Below are 18,302 nucleotides of genomic sequence, written 5' to 3' on the forward strand. Positions count from 1 at the left end.
ACATAGCCTCTGGGCGGGTTGGCTGCTATGGGAGCGTTTCCCTGCAGCTGTCCTGGGCAGGTCGGTGCCTGCCATCCCTAAGCACGCTGCCGAAATGGGCATCCCTCCGCCTGGCCTGCAGCCCGGCACTGGAGGATGGGCACAGGAGCTGAGCCATGCCACGACGCCAATGGAAAGCCCCACAGAGCTGGTCACAGCAGGGTTGGACTGACGTTTATACAGGTTCCTGAATGCTAGCAGACCCATCTCCATGTGCTGGGCTCTGAGAACTGAAGGCCAGGATGGCGGGGCTGGTCACTGTACCTTGGTACCTATGTTCCCTTCAAGATGTGACAAATCCTTGACCTGTTTTCTTAGACACACGTCAAGCCATTTAGCACGTGTTTGGCTTTGCTGAACGTTGCTCTGCAAAGCACCAGTTGCGCTAAGGATGGACTAGAGAACAGGACACTCAGGCGACCTGGATTTAGTTCTCCAGTCAACAGCAGACCGTGTGTGTGACAAATCACTTATCTACCCTGTGCTTCATTCCCCATTTATAAGGGATGACTAGCCCCTCCCTGGGTCACTGGGAGGGGGAGAATAAAGCCATTAATGAGTGGGAGGTGCTCAGATACTGTGGGTGTGAGGCCCAGATAGAGAGAAGGTTTAACACAAATTCCCCCATTAACAAATGTCTATATCCCTGCTGGAGCACAAAGAGAGGACCACATGGGCAGCAAGAGAAGCTGAGCTCCCCACCCCTTCCCTAGAGGGCTTTGACTCTTTAAAAAGTCGGAGTCTGCAGCACAATGTAGTGTTCTGGAGAACAGCCCGGTGCAGGGCAGTGCAGTGTACTAATCCGAGATTGTAAGGCTAGGGACCACCGTGACCATTGGTCTGACCTCCTGGATGACACAGGCCAGAGAACTTCCCTCAGATAAGTCCTAGAGCAGATCTCTTAGATAAACATCCCATTTTGATTTAAAAATTGTCAGTGATGGAGAATCCACCAGTGCAACCCTTGGTAAATTGTTCCAATAGTTAATGATCCTCTCTGTCAAAGTGCATGCCTTATTTCCAGTCCGAATTTGTCTAGTTTCATCTTCCAGCCACTGGGTCATGTTCTACCTTTCTCTGGTAGATTGAAGAGCTTCTTATTAAATATGTGTTCCCCATGTAGGTGCTATATAGACGTAATCAAGTCACCCCTTCACCTTCTCTTCGTTAAGCTAAATAGATTGAGCTCCTTGAGTCTGTCTCTGTAAGGCAGGTTTTCTAACCCTTATGCTGTGTAGAACAGCACAGTCCAGTGCAGTGCGGTGTAAAACAGCACAGTCCAGTGCAAAGCAGTGCAGTGCAGTGTGGTGTAAAACTGCACAGTCCAGCACACGGCAGTGCAGTGTACTGCCGTGTAGAACAGCACGGCCGAGTGCAGTGTAAAACAGCACAGTCCAGCACAGAGCAATGCAGCACAGGAGCATGCAGAACAGCACACGGCCATGCAAATACATACAACACTGGTTCCTCTGTCAAATCAGCAGCAGCCCCTGTCCGGAAAGCTCTCTCATGTCCCTGATTTTGCAGTGTAGAACAGATGATCTGGTGGTCTTTTCTGGCTTTTAACCCTCTGACCCTAGGCTTTCCTTCCAGGTTCAGATCTACATGCAATTTCACAACGGCCAGCGATGGAACAGTGGTGGTGACCTGCAACAGATATGCCATGTTTTCTTTCCTGGCTGAAGACAGAAAGGACTTCCTGTGCATGAAGCACAAGTTGGTAACTCTGCTGGAGGAAAGGATCCTTGGAGTGGAGGGGCAAGTACAAATGCTACTGAGAATCAGAAGCGGAGGAGTTCCTCGACAGGCAGGTTCAGGAAACATGAGTACCCCAGGTTGAAGGAAGAAAGGAGCTGGCCATCAAGGAGTCAAAGAGAGAGGAACTGAGAGAGAAAGCCTGGCAGTTCACATCTGCCAGAGGCAAGAGATCATGGCAACAATTCTACATGTCTAGAAACAGAGGAGGATGGGCAGGTTCTGGCCACCAGAGGGAAGAGGACCAGGAGGAATTTCAAATATCTAAATGTTTCCAATCAATACCAGATCCTCAGCATGGAAACTGAAGGATACCCCTCAAGAACCATCTGGTTCAAGGGAACAGAGAGATTTATGGGACACACCTGTGGATGGCAGCTTAACCCAACCTCTAAGAAAATCAACCTGGTCCACAAAAAGTTTTCCAGCTATTCAAGGTAGACAGATGATCTTTGATGGGGAATTAATACTCAGAAGAACCAAAAGAACATTCTTCAAGGGACAGGTGGGCAACAGGATGGCATTCTGCCTTCCTGTAACCAAGGTGTGACCTGTCCCGTGCCCAGGGTAGACCCCTGAAAATGACAAGGTCAGGGCAGGCTATGAAAAGAGAGCAGATTCTCCCAACACTGGTGGGTGACACTGAAGTCAGGCTTCCCAACCAGCCACAAACCGCTTCTGAATCCCCACAGAAGCCAGTATACAAATACACACAGCCCCCTTTACTGCATTTCAGTTTCTGGCTCCCAATTAGCCACTGGGTCCAGTAAAGAGACCAGTTATTTAAACTCTATTCTCTTTACTAAAAAGGTTCCCTCTGACCCCAAAGGGTCAACCACAGTACCAGATCAATATAAGTTTGGATCTTACCCAAAATACCACGCTGCCAGCCAATCCTTTAGTAACTAAAACTAAAGGTTTATTACAAAAAGAAAGAAATAAACCATAAGAGAAATGTTAAAGGGTCAAAGCAAATCAGATACATACAAATGATTGAAAGTCCATATACATCAAGTTTCTGGGAGAATTGTGGAGTTGCAAGCTTGTACAGTTCCTCTGGCATACATCCAGTGTCTGGATGGGTCTTAGTCCTTCAGTTCAGTTGCAAGTGAATTGATCCAGAGGCAGGTATGTGTCTGTAGCTGAACAGGAACAAAAGACAAAATGGTTTCTGTGGCTTGGCCTTATATACCCTTTGGCCCTGGCCATGCTGTCTTGTGGAATATTGCAAGAACTAAAATGGAGTCCAGAGTTACATGGGCCAATCCTGGTAACTCTTCAGGTGTGCCTTTAGTTTCTTCCTGGGCCCCTTGCATCCTTGAGTGTCTTAAAGGGCCATTAAGCAGGCTATTGTTCTGCTGCCATCCTGTCTGGGGTATTTCCCAGCCAGCCCAAATTGACATACAGAAATATCAAATACATCTATAACTTCCATTTCACATGTAATACATGAACATAAGCATCACCATCTTACTCAGCACATTACATCCTTTCTAACAGTACCTGACATGGCATATCTTACATGAATTGTTATGATTTTGACATATTAATGTCACACAATATATTAAATGTCATCCCCCCCCCCCGCTGATCCAGCCAGCGTGACACTCCCAACGTGAGACTGGTGTAGAAGGGAGTAATCAGAGCTCCTGAATACCCCTGAAGGGTCCCCCTTATCCAGCCAGCGTGACACAAGGCATGAGAAGTCCCTCTAAAATTGGGTAGGCTTCTGACCAGACACCAAACCCTCTTGGTTTCCCTCTCTAGGCTTTCTGGCTGAGGGCTCTAGGGTTGGAAGGAATTAGGCCAGACCCTTAAGCAAAAGGGTTTAGTCCTAACTTCACGTTTTAGGCATCAATGTTTCTGGTAGACTGTATTTTCTGTGACATCAGAGCCAGTGATGTTATCATCCTTATCTCTCGATCACTCTCACGTTGACATAAGCTGGGGCAGTGTTCTACTACTGGGCTGGGTTTAATACAGACATTTAAAGAAAAAGCCCGCCCATATCTGGCTGTTTCTCTCTGGACAACCCTTACCACCCGGAGAGTGCTTGACGTTTACAGCCACAGGTGCTGGCTGGCTGGCAGCAACACTGGCTGTTCAGGGAGAGTCTGAGGGAGGAAGAGAAAATGAGATAAAAAGCCACAGTAACTAGAGGATGGGGGACAGGGTCCAGACCAGGCTGAACCAGCCCAGAGACAGTGGGTTATCCTGGTTCTGCCTGGTACAATATGAGACCCTGGCCTATCTTCATTTCCTCCGCTGCCTTCCCCACTGCGCGCTTCCCTCCTGGCTCAGGCATCAGCCTGTGCAGCCTGGTGAGCCGCTCGAGCTGGCTCGTTGGACCTGCAAGAAGAGGAGTGCTCAGAAGCCCACTTTCCTACGTATTTTCCGAGTGACATCACAAGTCAGGCATCGATCGTCAAGAGGCTCTCCAGGCCTGTGCTGCCCTGTGTCCCATTGGTTGGCTTCAGAGAGTCTCCATTCTCCATAGCCATGGCCTTGGAGAGAGTGCAAGTGAGACAGCCAGAGGAATGATATGAACAGGGCAGAGCTGAGTCACCTAGAGGCTTGAGGCTTGCTTTTGTTAAAAAGAAATGTGCTGAAATGCAAGGTTTAGGGACTTAACTTTGGGTGTGATAATAATACGATATGAGTGAAGTGAAACAATTCATGTGCAATTTAGAGATAAGTTAGGACACAATCCCAGGGCCTGGTGTAAACATGTTCCAGTTTTAACGCGTGTTTTAGACAAAATGTGGCTGTTTTGGAAGAATGCCATCTGTACTGAGAACTATCAGAATGATGTTCACACTGAGATTAATTACATTAATGTTAAAGAGCCAGTGAGAAAGTAGAAAATATTTCATTGACAGCAGAAACAGAGAGATGGTAAAAAGCATGCAAAAAACTTGCGTAACTCCCGTTCACTTCTCTGCTTCTGTTCTGCACGCCAACTGAGGCAAACACTGCCCAAGATACAGTGGAGTGGATGTTTACTTACCGTTTGCACACTTGTGAATCATGGTGTTTTCCCAAATGAATGCTGGGTTTCTCTCCCTTTTAATAACCGTTTGCTTTCGTTATCCACAGACTCGGTGCTTGCGAGTGAGGATGTGTTTCTCGATGGTGTTTTCCCAAATGAATGCTGGGTTTCTCTCCCTTTTAATAACCGTTTGGTCCACAGCCCAGGATGGGTGTTTAGTTTTCCCAGATTTCTGGATGGGGTCTTGAGCCGGTTTGGTTTTGTAATGTTAAGCGGAATCCCTAGATAGTGAACTCAGTCCTTTTTGCTCCTGAGTCTACCTGGCAGAAGGGGTGGTGTATGGAACATACACTGATGGCAGTGTTGTAGGGCTGGAGAAACCAATAGAAAAGGCGTCGGAGGGGATCCTAATAAATATCCTTCTGCCTGAACTGCTCTAACTGGGCAGCAGATAGCATTCTGCATCAGGGAAGGAGAAACTGCATCAGGAAGGGAACATACCCATTAAGGGGGTATCTAAACCCTGTTTAGTGGGGGTGTTCCTCTAGGGAGCAGCGGCCACCCCCGTCGCCTCAGGCCACTTCCTATAAAAAACATCTGGTTTAATGAACCTCAAGAGAGCTGACCATCTGAGACATCAGAGCCGAGTTATTTGTGATCCAAAGAGCTAGCGAAGAACATAACTCCTTTAAAACAATGCTAAGGATCTGGCTTGAGCCTGAGAGGCCAGGAAATGCAAATGCCCTGCGTAATTGCCCTGCTGGTGCGTTTCAGGGAGAACTGTACTTGCAGTGTGTGTGCGCCGCACTCCCGAGGGGTGAGCTAACGGCACTGACAGCTGGAATTCAGAAACTCCTTGTTTTCAGCAGTTTAAGTCAGGCCTTTGCTGTTACTTTGTGTTTGAAGATTTGGGAATATTGTTAATTATTTCTCCATCCTGGCAGCTAAACCCCTGTAACTGTGGATGTAGAGTTCATGAAACCAGAAAATGTCAGGTCTGACCAAAAGAAAAGAAAAACTCAACAACACACAGAGCTCTGTCTATTCAAAGAGGAGTTGGCAGGGCTGAGTGGTGGCAGAACAACTCCAAGCGGTACTGAGGGACGTGCCCGGAGTGGACAAATCATGTTAATTGTCTGCGAGAGGGACCTAAAACTAAACCCAAAATGAAGAGAGAAAGGGAAGCCTTGTCCAGAGTTCCTCGTGCTCCAGGTTTCGTGCACTTAGCGTGCCTTCTTCTATTCCACACAGGTAGGAAAATGAACCTCTTTAAAGAATCTGGGAAGGGGAGGAGGGTTGTACAGATGGCGTTATGAGGCAGGAGGAAAGGGGTGAGGTGAGGCTTTGGAGCTGAATTCTTTTCCTGAGCCTGCTTAGCTCCTACACGAGCAGGGGATATTCATTCACGCACCAGCATTGAATACCTTTTCTTTCCCCTCACATAGCGGGCCTCTGGCTGTGGGCAAGGATTGTTTCAGCTGCATTTCAATGGATGAGAAAGAATTAATGAGCGGTGTCTAATGGAAAGGATTATTGATCTGTGCCTCTGAAATCAGGCGCACTATGAACTGCGCCTGTTGAGTGTTTATGCTGTTTGAATGAGTTGTAGAATCAGAACAGTTTGAGGTTGTGAGTTAATCTAACATCCTCTTTTGGAAAGACAACTGAAATAGATTGAGACCCATAATTCCTCTGTGTTTAATGCAAATCTAAGGTCTGGAGGTGCTGGAAAAGTCTAACAAAAATGTTACGTAATTAGTGCCACAAATGCTGGCCATATTTTTTTACTCAAGCCCTAAGAATGTGAAAGAGACTGTTTAACATCTGGAAAGTAACTGGTTCCTGATATCACTGTAGAAATACTGTAAAAGTAGTTTATTTAAAAACCTGGCTCCTGCACAAAATCATCCATGTTTGTACTGACTTCCCAGCTCTCAAGAGATGTGGAATTGAACAGGACCTGTGATACAGTTTGATCTAATCAGCTGCTTTAGGGAAGAACTGTCTCTCATGTCACTGTTTTGTGACAGTCCACACATGCAGATGCTCTCCGGCGTCTGGGCTTTCCTGATAGAGGTTGCTTTTTGGTTTCTCCTTGAATTTACCTTTGAAAATATCCCTCTAGGTAGCATGCGGCGCTGGCGCTAATCCACTCCCTCCAGTTGCAGACTTTGCCCTGTAGCTGGTTAGTTGTGAGTACCTCATTGTCCTACTCAGCTACTGTGGTTTGTGCAGTGAGCGCATTTGGAACAGTTTGTCCCAGTCCTTTCAGCTGCTCAGAGCTGAATGAAGATGTTTCCTGTACAATGGTCTGTGCTGTTTTTTTGTGGCTTATATGTTCAGATAGCTCTAAAAACCAACACTCCACAGTAATGCTGACTGATCAGGTCAGATCAAGCTGAAATCCTCCAGCATGGAGATGTGCAGGTCCCACAGGGAACTTGAGGCAAACGCTAGGGCTGTTAAACAGACCTGCTCTTTCCATGGAGGAGCCAGGTTCTCGGCCTGTCCCAACCCCACAGAAACTGGTTACATCTGAAAGAGCATAGGCAGAAAGGTGTCCAATGTGGTGCAGCAGTGACAGGTCATATTATATTGCCGGCAGCTCTTTGCCTAAAGCACTGCCACTGGATTATCATCATCTTTGTCGAGCGGGTGTGTTTCCAGTCAGGTCCCGCAGGGATCGTCTCCTGGCCCTACACTATTTAGCATTTTTATCAATGATGTGTGGAATAAAACATAAAATCATCACTGATAAAGTCTGCAGTTGACACACAAATTTGGGGAGTGGTAAATAATGAAGAGGATAGGTCACTGAGACAGAGCCATCTGGATTGCTTGGTAAACAAGGCTCAAGAAAACAATCTGTGTTTTAATATAGCTAAATGTAAATGTATACATCTAGGAACAAAGAACATAGGCCCTACTTACAGGATGGGGGATTTTACCCTGGGAAGCAGTGACTCTGAAAAAGATTTGGAGGTTGTGGTGGATAATCAGCTGAACATGAGCTCCCAATGTGATGTTGTGGCCAAAAAGGACAATGAAATCCTAAATGGGAATCTTGAGTAGGAGTAGTCTCTTTCACCAACAGAAGTTGGTCCAGTAACAGATATTACCTCACCCACCTTGTCTTTCTATGAGTAGAGAGGTTATTTTATCTTTGTATTTGGCACTGGTGTTGCTGCTGGAATACTGTGACTAGTACTGCTGTCCACAATTCAAGATGGATGTTGGTAAATTGAAGACGGTTCAGAGAAGACCCATGAGAATGATTAAAGGATTCAAAAACCTGCCTTACAGTGATTGACTCGAGCTCAATCTATTTAGCTTAACAAAGAGAAGGTTAAGGGATGACTTTATTATATTCTATAAGTACCTACTGACAGCCCTATAATTATTCGAGTCATCCCATTTACCCTTTTTAAATAGGGATACAAAATAAGCATTATTCTAGTCTTCTGACATTCTCCAGTGTTCCAAGACTTACTGAAAAGCAATTTTAATGGTTCAGCCAACTCCTCAGCCAGCTATTTTCAAACTCTTAGATGCAAGTTATCTGGACGTGCTGATTTAAAAATATGTAACTTTTATAGCTGCTGTTACATTTCCATGAGATATGAGTGGAATGGACAGTGTGCTATCATCATCATATAATATGGCTACATTATCTGTTTTTTTTCCCCCCAACTACAGATCATAAACATTTATTGAACACTTCTTCCCTTTCTCCATTGTTATTGATAATTCTACCAGTTCTATCTGGTAATGGACCAGTGCCATTGTTAGGATTTTTTTAGTTCCTAATATACATAAAAACTCCTTCTTTATTGTCCTTATCTCTGCTCGTTGTAGATTTCTCCTTGTGTCCCTTTGCTTGTCTTATCAATTTTGTACAGTTCATTATTTCTGATTTTATTAATTACTATGAACTTCCCCTATTTTTCATTTGTTAAATATTATTATTATTATTATTATTATTTTATTTATGTATTTATTATTATAGCTGCCTTGTCTTCCCCTCTAAACCAGGTCATTTTTTTAACCAATACGGCCTATTCCTCAGTTGTGGTATTGTGGCTTTTTGGGCATCTAGTAAGATGTTCTTAGACAATTTCCAATTATCATTTACATTGTTCTGATTAAATTCTTCCTTCCAACTGATTTGGCTCTTAATTGTTTTCTACATTCTAAAACACCGAGTATATATATTACTGGTCTGGTCTTTATTTTGTTTGCACATTATAAATAGGATCAAGTCACAAACACTTGTACCTAAGATATCATTAATTGTTAGTTCTGTGATAAGCTCCTCTTTATCTGTGGGGACAGGGTCTAATAAAGAATTCCCCCAGGTTGGATTCAACACTTTTTGAGTTAGGAAATTGTCATCTAATATTTAGAAAATCCAAGGATGTTTTAGGACTGGCAGTATCAGACCTCCACCATAAGTCACTCATATTGAAGTCCCTCCTGATCTCACAGCTTTTTTCCTATATCTTGGAGACAGGTGTGTAAAGAAGCAGTCATCCTGTCTCCTAACATGATTCCGTAGTCTGTAGCAGACACCAGTTTGTGCTTCACCTGTTAGGTCAGTGATCCATAAACATTCAAGACCATTTTCTTTTGAGGTATCAGTGACTTGCAAAGCAGTAATGCCACTTTTGCCATAGAGCGCCACTCCCCCTCCCCTTTTGTCCACTGAGCCCTTCCTAAATAGGTTATAACCGTCAATTTTAACATGCCAATTGTGCAAATCATCCCACCAGCAGGGCCCTCACATGGGGGTGAGGGGAGGAAAGGATACACTTTACTGGTGCCTGGAGGCCCTGGGGGGCCCAGACCAGGCTGCAACCCCCCATTACCATGAGGAAAAAATGTTTCATGGCTCATGAGATTATATGTATGGGATGAGGGATTGTGGATGTGTGTGGGAGGGGGCCCGTGTTACAAGGTTGTACTGAGTCCCAAAAAATTATGCTTGGGCCCTGCCCACTGGCTTCATTAAACATCTAGACTGACCGATGCTCATTCAAATCCCCTTGTTTGTTGCCCAGGCTCCTAACATTGGTGTACAGGCAATTCCAGACTTTCTTCTCTTCGTGTCCTTTGGCTCCTTGATTCATTTTGTTCTCTGCATCCCGATTTTGTGCTTGTATCTTCCCCATCCTTCTTATCATTCCCCTTTGTTATTACTTTAGTGACCACCCTGCCCTCCCAGCGTCCCACTCTGTGCCATGCACAGCTCCCAGATCTCGCTCTCTGCGAGTGCCGCTCACAGAGACTGAGAGCAGGAGCACCCATGCCAGCCAGCCCAGCCGGTAAGCAATGCCTCCTCGGCCCACCTCACACAGGTTGAGCCCCTACCCACAGTCACCCCAGTCCCTTCCTGTCCCCACCACCATCTGCCCACGGCCTTTCCCTCCCTTCTGCTCCCACCACCCAGCATTGGGTCCATGCACCAGTTGCTGACATGCTGGTGTTTGCTGTTGACCACGGTCATGTTTGACGGTCACCTGCCCCAGTGCTACGGAGCAAAGGCGCTAGCTAACGTAACATCCCAAAGTTCCCGCTCAGGGAAACTCCACCCTGAGATTCCTTCAGCCTTTAGTCCTTGAGGGGTCCTATTTAAATCGCCGGTGTCCAGTGTTTCTAGCCTGCTCCGACCATATGAGTCTCAGACGACCCACATCCCATTTTGCAAGCAGGAAATACGTTCAAAGCGTTCTTGTTCCATGAGCCCCACAGGCCTCTCTGCTTTCGACAGCCAGCTCCTCATTCAGACCATGAAGTGTATGGTTCAGTGCAGATCTCGGCCCTGCCCCTGTGGCTGCATCCCTGGAGCCGGCCTGGGTCAGGGAGATGTGGCAGTGCACACAGACGGTCAGACACAATGGCCTGAGACTTGTAGCCAGCACTGCGACACACCCACCCAGCGACCCTCAGACACAGACAGTGCGCGAGGGCTGTCATGGAGCGCACACACTGCTAACATCCCCAGCTGTCTGGCCTCGCTGTCAAAGCGCTGTTCGCTGTGGGAGCCCAGACAGTTTGATTCATGCTTTATCATGCTTGGGCAAAGCAGAAAAACATGTTCATTCTTTACCATCAGCCGCGCCGCACACAGATCCTGCCTTCACTTCCTTGCAGCGGTAGGATCTCCTCAGCTTTGGCTGCATGCACTGCTTCTTGCAGGGGGATGTCCTATTCGTAACACGAGCTCTTGAGGCCCAGGTAGAGCCAGCGGCTTTCATCTCTCCCTTCTCTCTTGCAGACAGATTTTAGGACCTGGAAGGACCAGAACACAGCCCAACCCCAAATCTCTCCTGTATCTGGGAGAAGCTAACCCCCCTCCTGCACACCCATTTTCATTAACACGCGGCTGTTCTTTGGGAAGCTCAGGTCTGGATTGGACATCACCATCTGAGTCAGTCTCCAACTTTCAGACCTCGCAGTCACTGGTTTGGGCTGGAGATAGAAGGAATTAGCATTGCCAGCTCTTGCCACTTTCCTGTGAGTCTAATGATATTTGGTGTTGTTTCTTAAAGCTCCAGCTCCTGGAGTCATAGGAGTATGTGAGACTCTCAGCTTTCATTGAAAAAGGAAGTTTCTAGCTCTCTTGGATGCAGAGAAAAGCTTGAAAATGTGACCTGAGTGCACCCCAAAGGTTCAAAAACCTGAAGGCAAATAAAGAAACCAAAAATCAATCTCATGATTTTGCAGACCTGTCTCATGATTTTGAAACATTTGTTGTAGACATACCATATGTCCAACTCAGGAAATTTCACAGGAACCCATAAGATTCCCAGACACTTGCAGACCCAGAGAGCTCCGAATAAGTATCTGGACTTTGGGATGCTTGTTTGAACTGAACTGTGGAATCTTCTGATATTCACACAGCTACATACAACTTCACACGCTCTCACCCTGCATGCACTCTCTGTCTCAGCCCCTGGCTGGCTTGTCACTCTTTCTCCTAGACTCTGCCACCCAGATCCACAAAGGGACTTAGCTTTGCACTGCTAAGCATTATGCCTCACTTTTAGGCCCCTAGAAAATCCCAGGAACAACAATGCAATCCACAAAGCCTGGGTTAGGCACCCTGGTGTGTTTACAATGAATGGGGAGAGATAAGGGCCTTTTAGGCTACATCTGCGCTGCATACCACTGGTGGCTGCATAGCTACACACGGCAGAGAAAAGCAAGCTGTGTCTGAATATAGCAGTATAGCCTGGGCACGTAGAGAGCCGTGTAGGAGATATACCCGAAGGGGGCCAGCATGTCTGTACTTGACATGTATGTGTGCTAAGCCCCACCTCTCTCCTTGAGATTGGCACCTACATCTGGAATGCAGGGAGGCACCTATCTCTGCCACTGCTGGGAACCCTCATCCGAAGTCCAGCAGCGTTAGTGCCCAGGGCATTTCTAGTGTGAATGGGTTGGGCGCCAGCCTCGCTCCACGCACCACCCCTGGAGGAGGAGCCCGCCTCATGTGGGATGTGGGAGGCCCGTTCAATTCCCCTCCCTGCCTGATGGAATGAACAGCTGTGCAGGGGTGTCTTGCACCAGATTTCCAAAGGTATTTAGGTGCTTACTGCGATTTACAAATGTGCCAAAGGGAGGTAGGTGCCTAACTCTCGTTGACTTTCAATAGGAGTTAGGCACAGAAGCTGTTAGGTGCTTAGTAAAATCCCAGTAGGCATCCCTTTTAGGATTAACTGCAGATCTGGCCCAGGTTCCCTGCCCTAGGGAGATAGAGCCTTAGCCGGGCAGGGCCAGCACAAGTGAGAAAGGATCAGGCAGAGCAGAGAGAGCCGGCCAAGTGCCCAGCTAAGCTTGCAGGGAGTTTAGGGGGAGATTTAGAACATAAGAACGGCCGTATTGGGTCAGACCAATGGTCCATCTAGCCCAGTCTCCTGTCTTCCAACAGTGGCCAATGCCAGGTGCTTCAGAGGGAATGAACAGAAGAGGTAACCATCAAGTGATCCATCCCAGCACCCATTTCCAGCTTCTGGCAACAGAGGCTAGGGACACTTCAGAGCATGGTTGACAAAGGGCAGGAGGGGGCTGGGCAGATTGCACTTGCCCTGGCAGTGACGGTCAGCAATGTGGACAGTCTAGTCAGGGCGTGGGTGCTGCTAGTTCTTACCCTTTCTACTCCTGTCCTGCACACCCTTCTGCCAGGAAAGGGCATGTATGACTCAGCAATTTGTCATCGGAGCTTGTCTTTAGCGCACTTGTTAGCAGGAATAGCTTTCTCTGCTGGTGCATGGAGCAGGGAAAGGAGGACACGGTTTGCATACTAATAGGTCTTATGACTTTTGGACTTGTTTAAGCCTTTTCTTAGGCTCCTGCATCCAGCTCCTAGTCTACCACTTAATTGTCACCCCGATGATTCATTTCCCTCTGCTGCATTTCAATACGGGTTTTGTTTGCTGCTGGATTACAGCATCCCGGCTGCAGGCCGATGCCCTGTTGGAGGCGGCCCGTCAGATATGGAATATTTCTTCCCCCACCACATCCCGGCTGAAGAAACGCGCCCTGTCCTTTATCCAGGCAACGTTTACACAGCTCTCTTTTCCAGACTCCAGAGCACTGAATGCAAATAGTAGCTCTGCCTCTGCACCAACTCAACTCGCAGGGGTCAGGCAAGCGGAGCAGCAGTCCCCTTATCCCCCGGCTGTAAATCAAGTATTGAACCCAGCTGCATGCCCCACTCGCATGCGCACACCGAGGAGTGACGTCAGAGATTGACTTGGCCCTCTGTCTCTATAGGGCAGGAAACTTATTCCTATCAGACAGCTTAGAACAACATCCCACCCCCGGAGCTGAAAGGACTTCATCAAACAGACACTGGCTACTCCGGCGGCATTTTCTTTTGCCTAGGATTTCTGCTCAGGCCCGCTGCCTTCAGGAGCGCCCCTGACTACGCAGGCCTTCAGCGCAGTGTCTGTGAAGAGGTTGGGTAATGCAGCCATAGCCAAGGCAGTGATCTCTAGTCACACATAGACTTGGCACTGCTGGCAGTGGAGTACGTGTCCTCCACAGCCTGCGTGGTGTGTTGGCATGACAACTCACGTGCAGGGTTATCTCTAGCAGGCCTGGGCATTTTTGCTGCTCTGACCAACAAGGAGGCCATTTAGAGCCAGTTGCAATCTCCTAGGCATAGCTAGGGCTCCCGGCTCCTTAGTTTTTCATAGCTACCTTCAGCCCCTACCCCTGCTGCCCATTTGTTCATATCATTGCAAATCTTATTCCACTTGAGTACCATTGTCAAACATTTCAAGATTTCTAGACTTCAATCAATAGAACTCAGAGATAATCGTAAACCTTTACATTTCGTATACACCTTGACATCCAACTCCTCCTTCTCATTAGAAACGCGTCTGGCTTTGCCAGTCAGCCTGGTTAAGAGGATGGGCATCCATTTATCCTCTGGAATATTATATAGATCCCACCCAGTCTCTCGAAGGTGGACAGGAACTCCTCCATGCAAGCAGTCTCTTGATAAATTGGGCAGGCTTTCTCCCACTCTCTGCTGTTGTACTCACAGTCTGAGGCCGCGGCTTTTGCTGCTCTAGAGTTTTGAGCTGCAGGGCGGGAATTCTCTCCTCAGCTGCCAGTTGTTCTATGCCTTCGGTGAGCTTCCTTCTCAATTTCAGCAGTTTCTTTCCTCCGAGTTCTACTATCAGTATCTGAGGCTCACGTTGTTTCTGGCCTTCCAGGAGCTTCAGCTGAGCCAGGTGTGCTGCGGCCGTCTCTGTGGTATCTGAGGTATGGGGATGCTCAAATCCTGCTCCTTGGTCAAAGTTTGTGAGCAGGGCAGAAACCCCCAGACTGGGGGAGGGGTTGTTCTATCATTAGATTTCACCAACCCAGTGGCAAATGTGAACTCCTGGATCACTGTACCAGTCTTACCATGGTGTCACAGACAGTCCCCCTAGACCAGAGGTTCCCAAACTGTGGGGCATGTCCTGGCTCCCCCCCCCCCCCCCGCCCAACACATCATAGCCCAAGCTACCGGCCACGGTTTTGGCCCATGATTGAGGCACTAGCCTCGGTCCCCAGTGCCTGGCCAGGCCGTGGGCCTCCAGCACCTGGCCCCCCATCCCGCTGTCCACTGCGGCCAACCCTAGCCCCCACCCCACTCCCAGCCTCAGCCCCCAAATGCACCTCACTCTCAGCCGCAGCTGGGCGGGAGGGGGAGGCATGGACAGGGGTAAAGGGAGGCATGATGTAAAAAGTTTGGGGACCACTGCCTTAGACTCTCCAGTCTATCCTGCCACCCAGACAAACTGGACTTAGTGATAATGGTCACTTACACCACATTCAGGATGCTTCCCATCCCAAGAGACCAGTCACTTACCCCAGATCGATTGGTTCTCTAGATTCTACATCAAAGACCACACCTGTAGCCAATCCTGTAGTAAAATATCTAATGGTTTATTAACTACAAAACAGAAGGAATAAGAGAGTTATGCACAGGTTAAAGCAGGCAAAAATATATGCACAAATCAGTTACCATCTAAATCCTAAGAATGACAGAGTTGTAGTGATCTGTCAGTTCAAAGTGTCTTTCGGGGCAGATCCAGGTTCAAACAGCCATAAACGATGGAAAATTTTCCTGTGGCTTTGTCTTATTTCCTTCATTCAGCTTCCAAGCAGCATTTCCCAGGTGCAATAGGGCCATAAACCAGTCCTTTGTATTGTAATGATTCTCGATGGCCCATCTGGTTTTGATAGGCCTTCTGGACGGGCGAGGGGATGATTCCTGTGTGTGAGCTCACAAGTTCAGGGCAAACATATTCCCTTATAAAGCAAAACCTACATATTTTCTTATAGCGCGGAATACAGACATGACAAGAGAGATGAATGCATGCAGTAGCTTACAAGGATTTCATAGAGTCCAAACACTAAATACATTCTTATAAGACTAATACTTATTTTGCGCCAAACTAACATATAAGTGATCTGATCTGGTCCCCATCTACGAGGCTGTCAGTTCTTAGCTAAAGCCTGCAGGCTGGGCAAGAGCATCTGGCCTGCCAGCATCACAACTACCTTGAGACATAGTTTTTCAGTTTGAATACCTTGGGCATGTAATTGATGCCATGGGCTTAAGGAAATCATCAGAGAAAGAGTTCTTCAAGCGCCATCACCAGAGAACGGGTCACAATTATGCTCATCCTTAGAGCTGCTTAACAACTATGGTAAATTTCTACCTATCTGACAATAGTAGTGGCACCTTTACATGAACTGTTCGAAGCAAAGAAAAAATGTCAGTGGACTAAAGAGTGTGCATGTGCATGTAAGGAAGCAAAGAAACCGTTGACGTCAGCTAAAGTCCTTAGGCATTTTGATGCTTCAGTACCATTCCAGTTGGCTTGTGATGCTTCACTATGTGGAATGGGTGTAGTTCTTTCCCTTGTTTATCCTAATGGCCTGGAGAAATCAATTGCCTTTGCATCACGAATACTCACTACTCCTGAGAAGAACTAGAGCAAGACACACTCAGCATTATCTTTGGAATTTGGAAGTTCCACACCGATCTGCATGGTAGGCCGTGTTGTGGTGGCTGTGTCAACCACAGCATATTGGAGAGACGAGGCGGGTGAGTAATATCTTTTATTGGACCAATTTCTGTTGGTGAGCAAGACGCGCTTTCAGTCTTCACAGAGCTCTTTTTCAGGTTACGAGTGTCTGCTGTGACACGCTTAGGACCTTTCCCAGACCTGAATAAGAGCTCTGTGTTTCTCAAAGCTTGTCTTTCACCAGCAGAAGTTGGTCCAAGAAAAGATATTTCCTCACCCACCTTGTCTCCTTACCTGCATGATAGACATTTTACCTTGCAGACAGATCATCGCCCGTTCCTTTCAGTTTTTGGGTTCAAACATGGCATTCCATCATTAGCTGCTGCTCGGGATGGAGGGAGATGAAGGCAGCAGAGAGGTCAGATTGAGCCATGAGTGCAGAGAAGGCAGCTGCAGCCGTACACGCTGAGGAGAAAGTGTGAAATGAGACGGGGAGGGGGCCAAAGGCAGAGTTTTGCAGTGCCTGCGCAGGAAGCTGAAGACAGGAGGACGCACCGTGAGAGAGACTCCGGAGGAACAGCCGGAGGAGAAGCAGTGATGCAAAAACCAGAGAGGACAATTCAGGCCTTAGCTTGCTCCAAAGTCCAGAAATATTGGAGTCATCGCAGGCCCCAAAATTCCTCCCTTGTCTATGGGGCACTAACCTGCCAGCACTGCCAACTACCAGGATCCTGCCCTGTGCAGGCCTTAATTATAGAAATCAAGGATAGAAAATGACCTCTTCCAGCGCCCTCCTGCCCCTTACTGGCCCTTCAATTCTCCATCACTTTATCGAGCTCACAGGATCACTCACTGACTTGCTTCTTCGCCGCTTTACGTTTCTGCTCTTCATCCCTCCCCTCCACACACGTCTGCCAACGTCTCTGTTCTGCGCGCACCCCCCAGCTTGCAATGGTTTCTCTGTTCTCACTCTTCAGACCCTCTCTCTCGCCAGCTTCCCTCGCTCACTCCCTGGGCTCTCCTGTCTCTATAGCAGTTCCAGGACGTTGTTGCCATGACACCTGACACAAGGAGTGCCCCTTTCTGTAACGGCAAGAGAAAGAGCCTGAGCTGGGAACAGATTGTCCAGCATTGCTCGGGCATGCTTCCCGTCAGCTGCACGAAAGCCATTGCTGATGCATCTCTCTGCCTTTCCTATATAGACCTTTCTTTCCTTCTGGACTGGTGAGCCGGTATTTACTGATACTGATTTTTACATGGAAGGCATTCAGAGATGTGTAGTTCAAACAGTAGCTAATTCAGGGAAGTTGTCTGGCCTGTGTTATAAAGGAGGGCAGACTAAATGATCACAGTTGTCCCTTCTGGCCTTATAACATTAAAATACTACCCTAAGATAAAGAGATCCTTCTGCCCCACTCTCTGACAACAGGTTTCTAAAAGCAGCATTCCCACCCTGCTCCACTCTGAATACTTACGGGCCAGAGACAGCTGTTCCCAGCAGCAGATTGTCCCCTGGGTATTATATTCACATGTTATTGCTGTGTGTGGTTTCTGTACCCCACTGCAGCAGCGAAAAGGGAGTTACCCGCCCTTGACCTCATCGGATTGGGCGTTTAATACCCTGTAGTAAGAGGAAGGCTCCTCATTTCAGCCTCGGCTAGAGGAGTAGTTAAAATGTGAGAACGTCTGTGCGCGCTGTGAGAGATGGATGCCACATGGCTCTTATCTGGTTCCATCCCATTCAAATAAGTGTAACTGGTTTCGATTATTTTTCTTTCTGGACGACATGGGACCAACCGCTGCTTTCCATTAAACCGAAATGGATTTTAGAGTGTCCCTTCAGCTTCACATCGGTGTGACCGGGAGCAGACTTTTGCCCCGTGCTTCAGTATTTCCAGATTTCCTCTGGGACCAATTCATTGCAAAAAAGACAAAGTTCAAATTCCTGCAGGTGCATAGGGTAGGCTCCTGGGGCCAGAAGTTGAAGA

The 18,302-nt window shown here is 47.5% G+C and overlaps 1 protein-coding gene across 1 annotated transcript in view; it reads left to right on the forward strand.

The window, feature by feature from the left end:
• Positions 1-5,633: 5,633 nt before the first annotated feature.
• The window catches only part of HEPACAM (hepatic and glial cell adhesion molecule), a 40,821-nt gene continuing 28,152 nt past the window's right edge, over positions 5,634-18,302 (forward strand). Inside the window, exon 1 of the mRNA XM_067562492.1 lies at positions 5,634-6,034. Within this exon, the coding sequence (XP_067418593.1) occupies positions 5,950-6,034 (85 nt within the window). The 5' untranslated portion in view covers positions 5,634-5,949. The remainder of the gene's footprint in view (positions 6,035-18,302) is intronic.

Source organism: Emydura macquarii, unplaced genomic scaffold, assembly GCF_026122565.2.
Source record: "Emydura macquarii macquarii isolate MOO-44397 ecotype Brisbane River unplaced genomic scaffold, CSIRO-AGI_Emac_v2 contig_312, whole genome shotgun sequence".
Lineage (NCBI taxonomy): Eukaryota > Metazoa > Chordata > Testudines > Chelidae > Emydura > Emydura macquarii.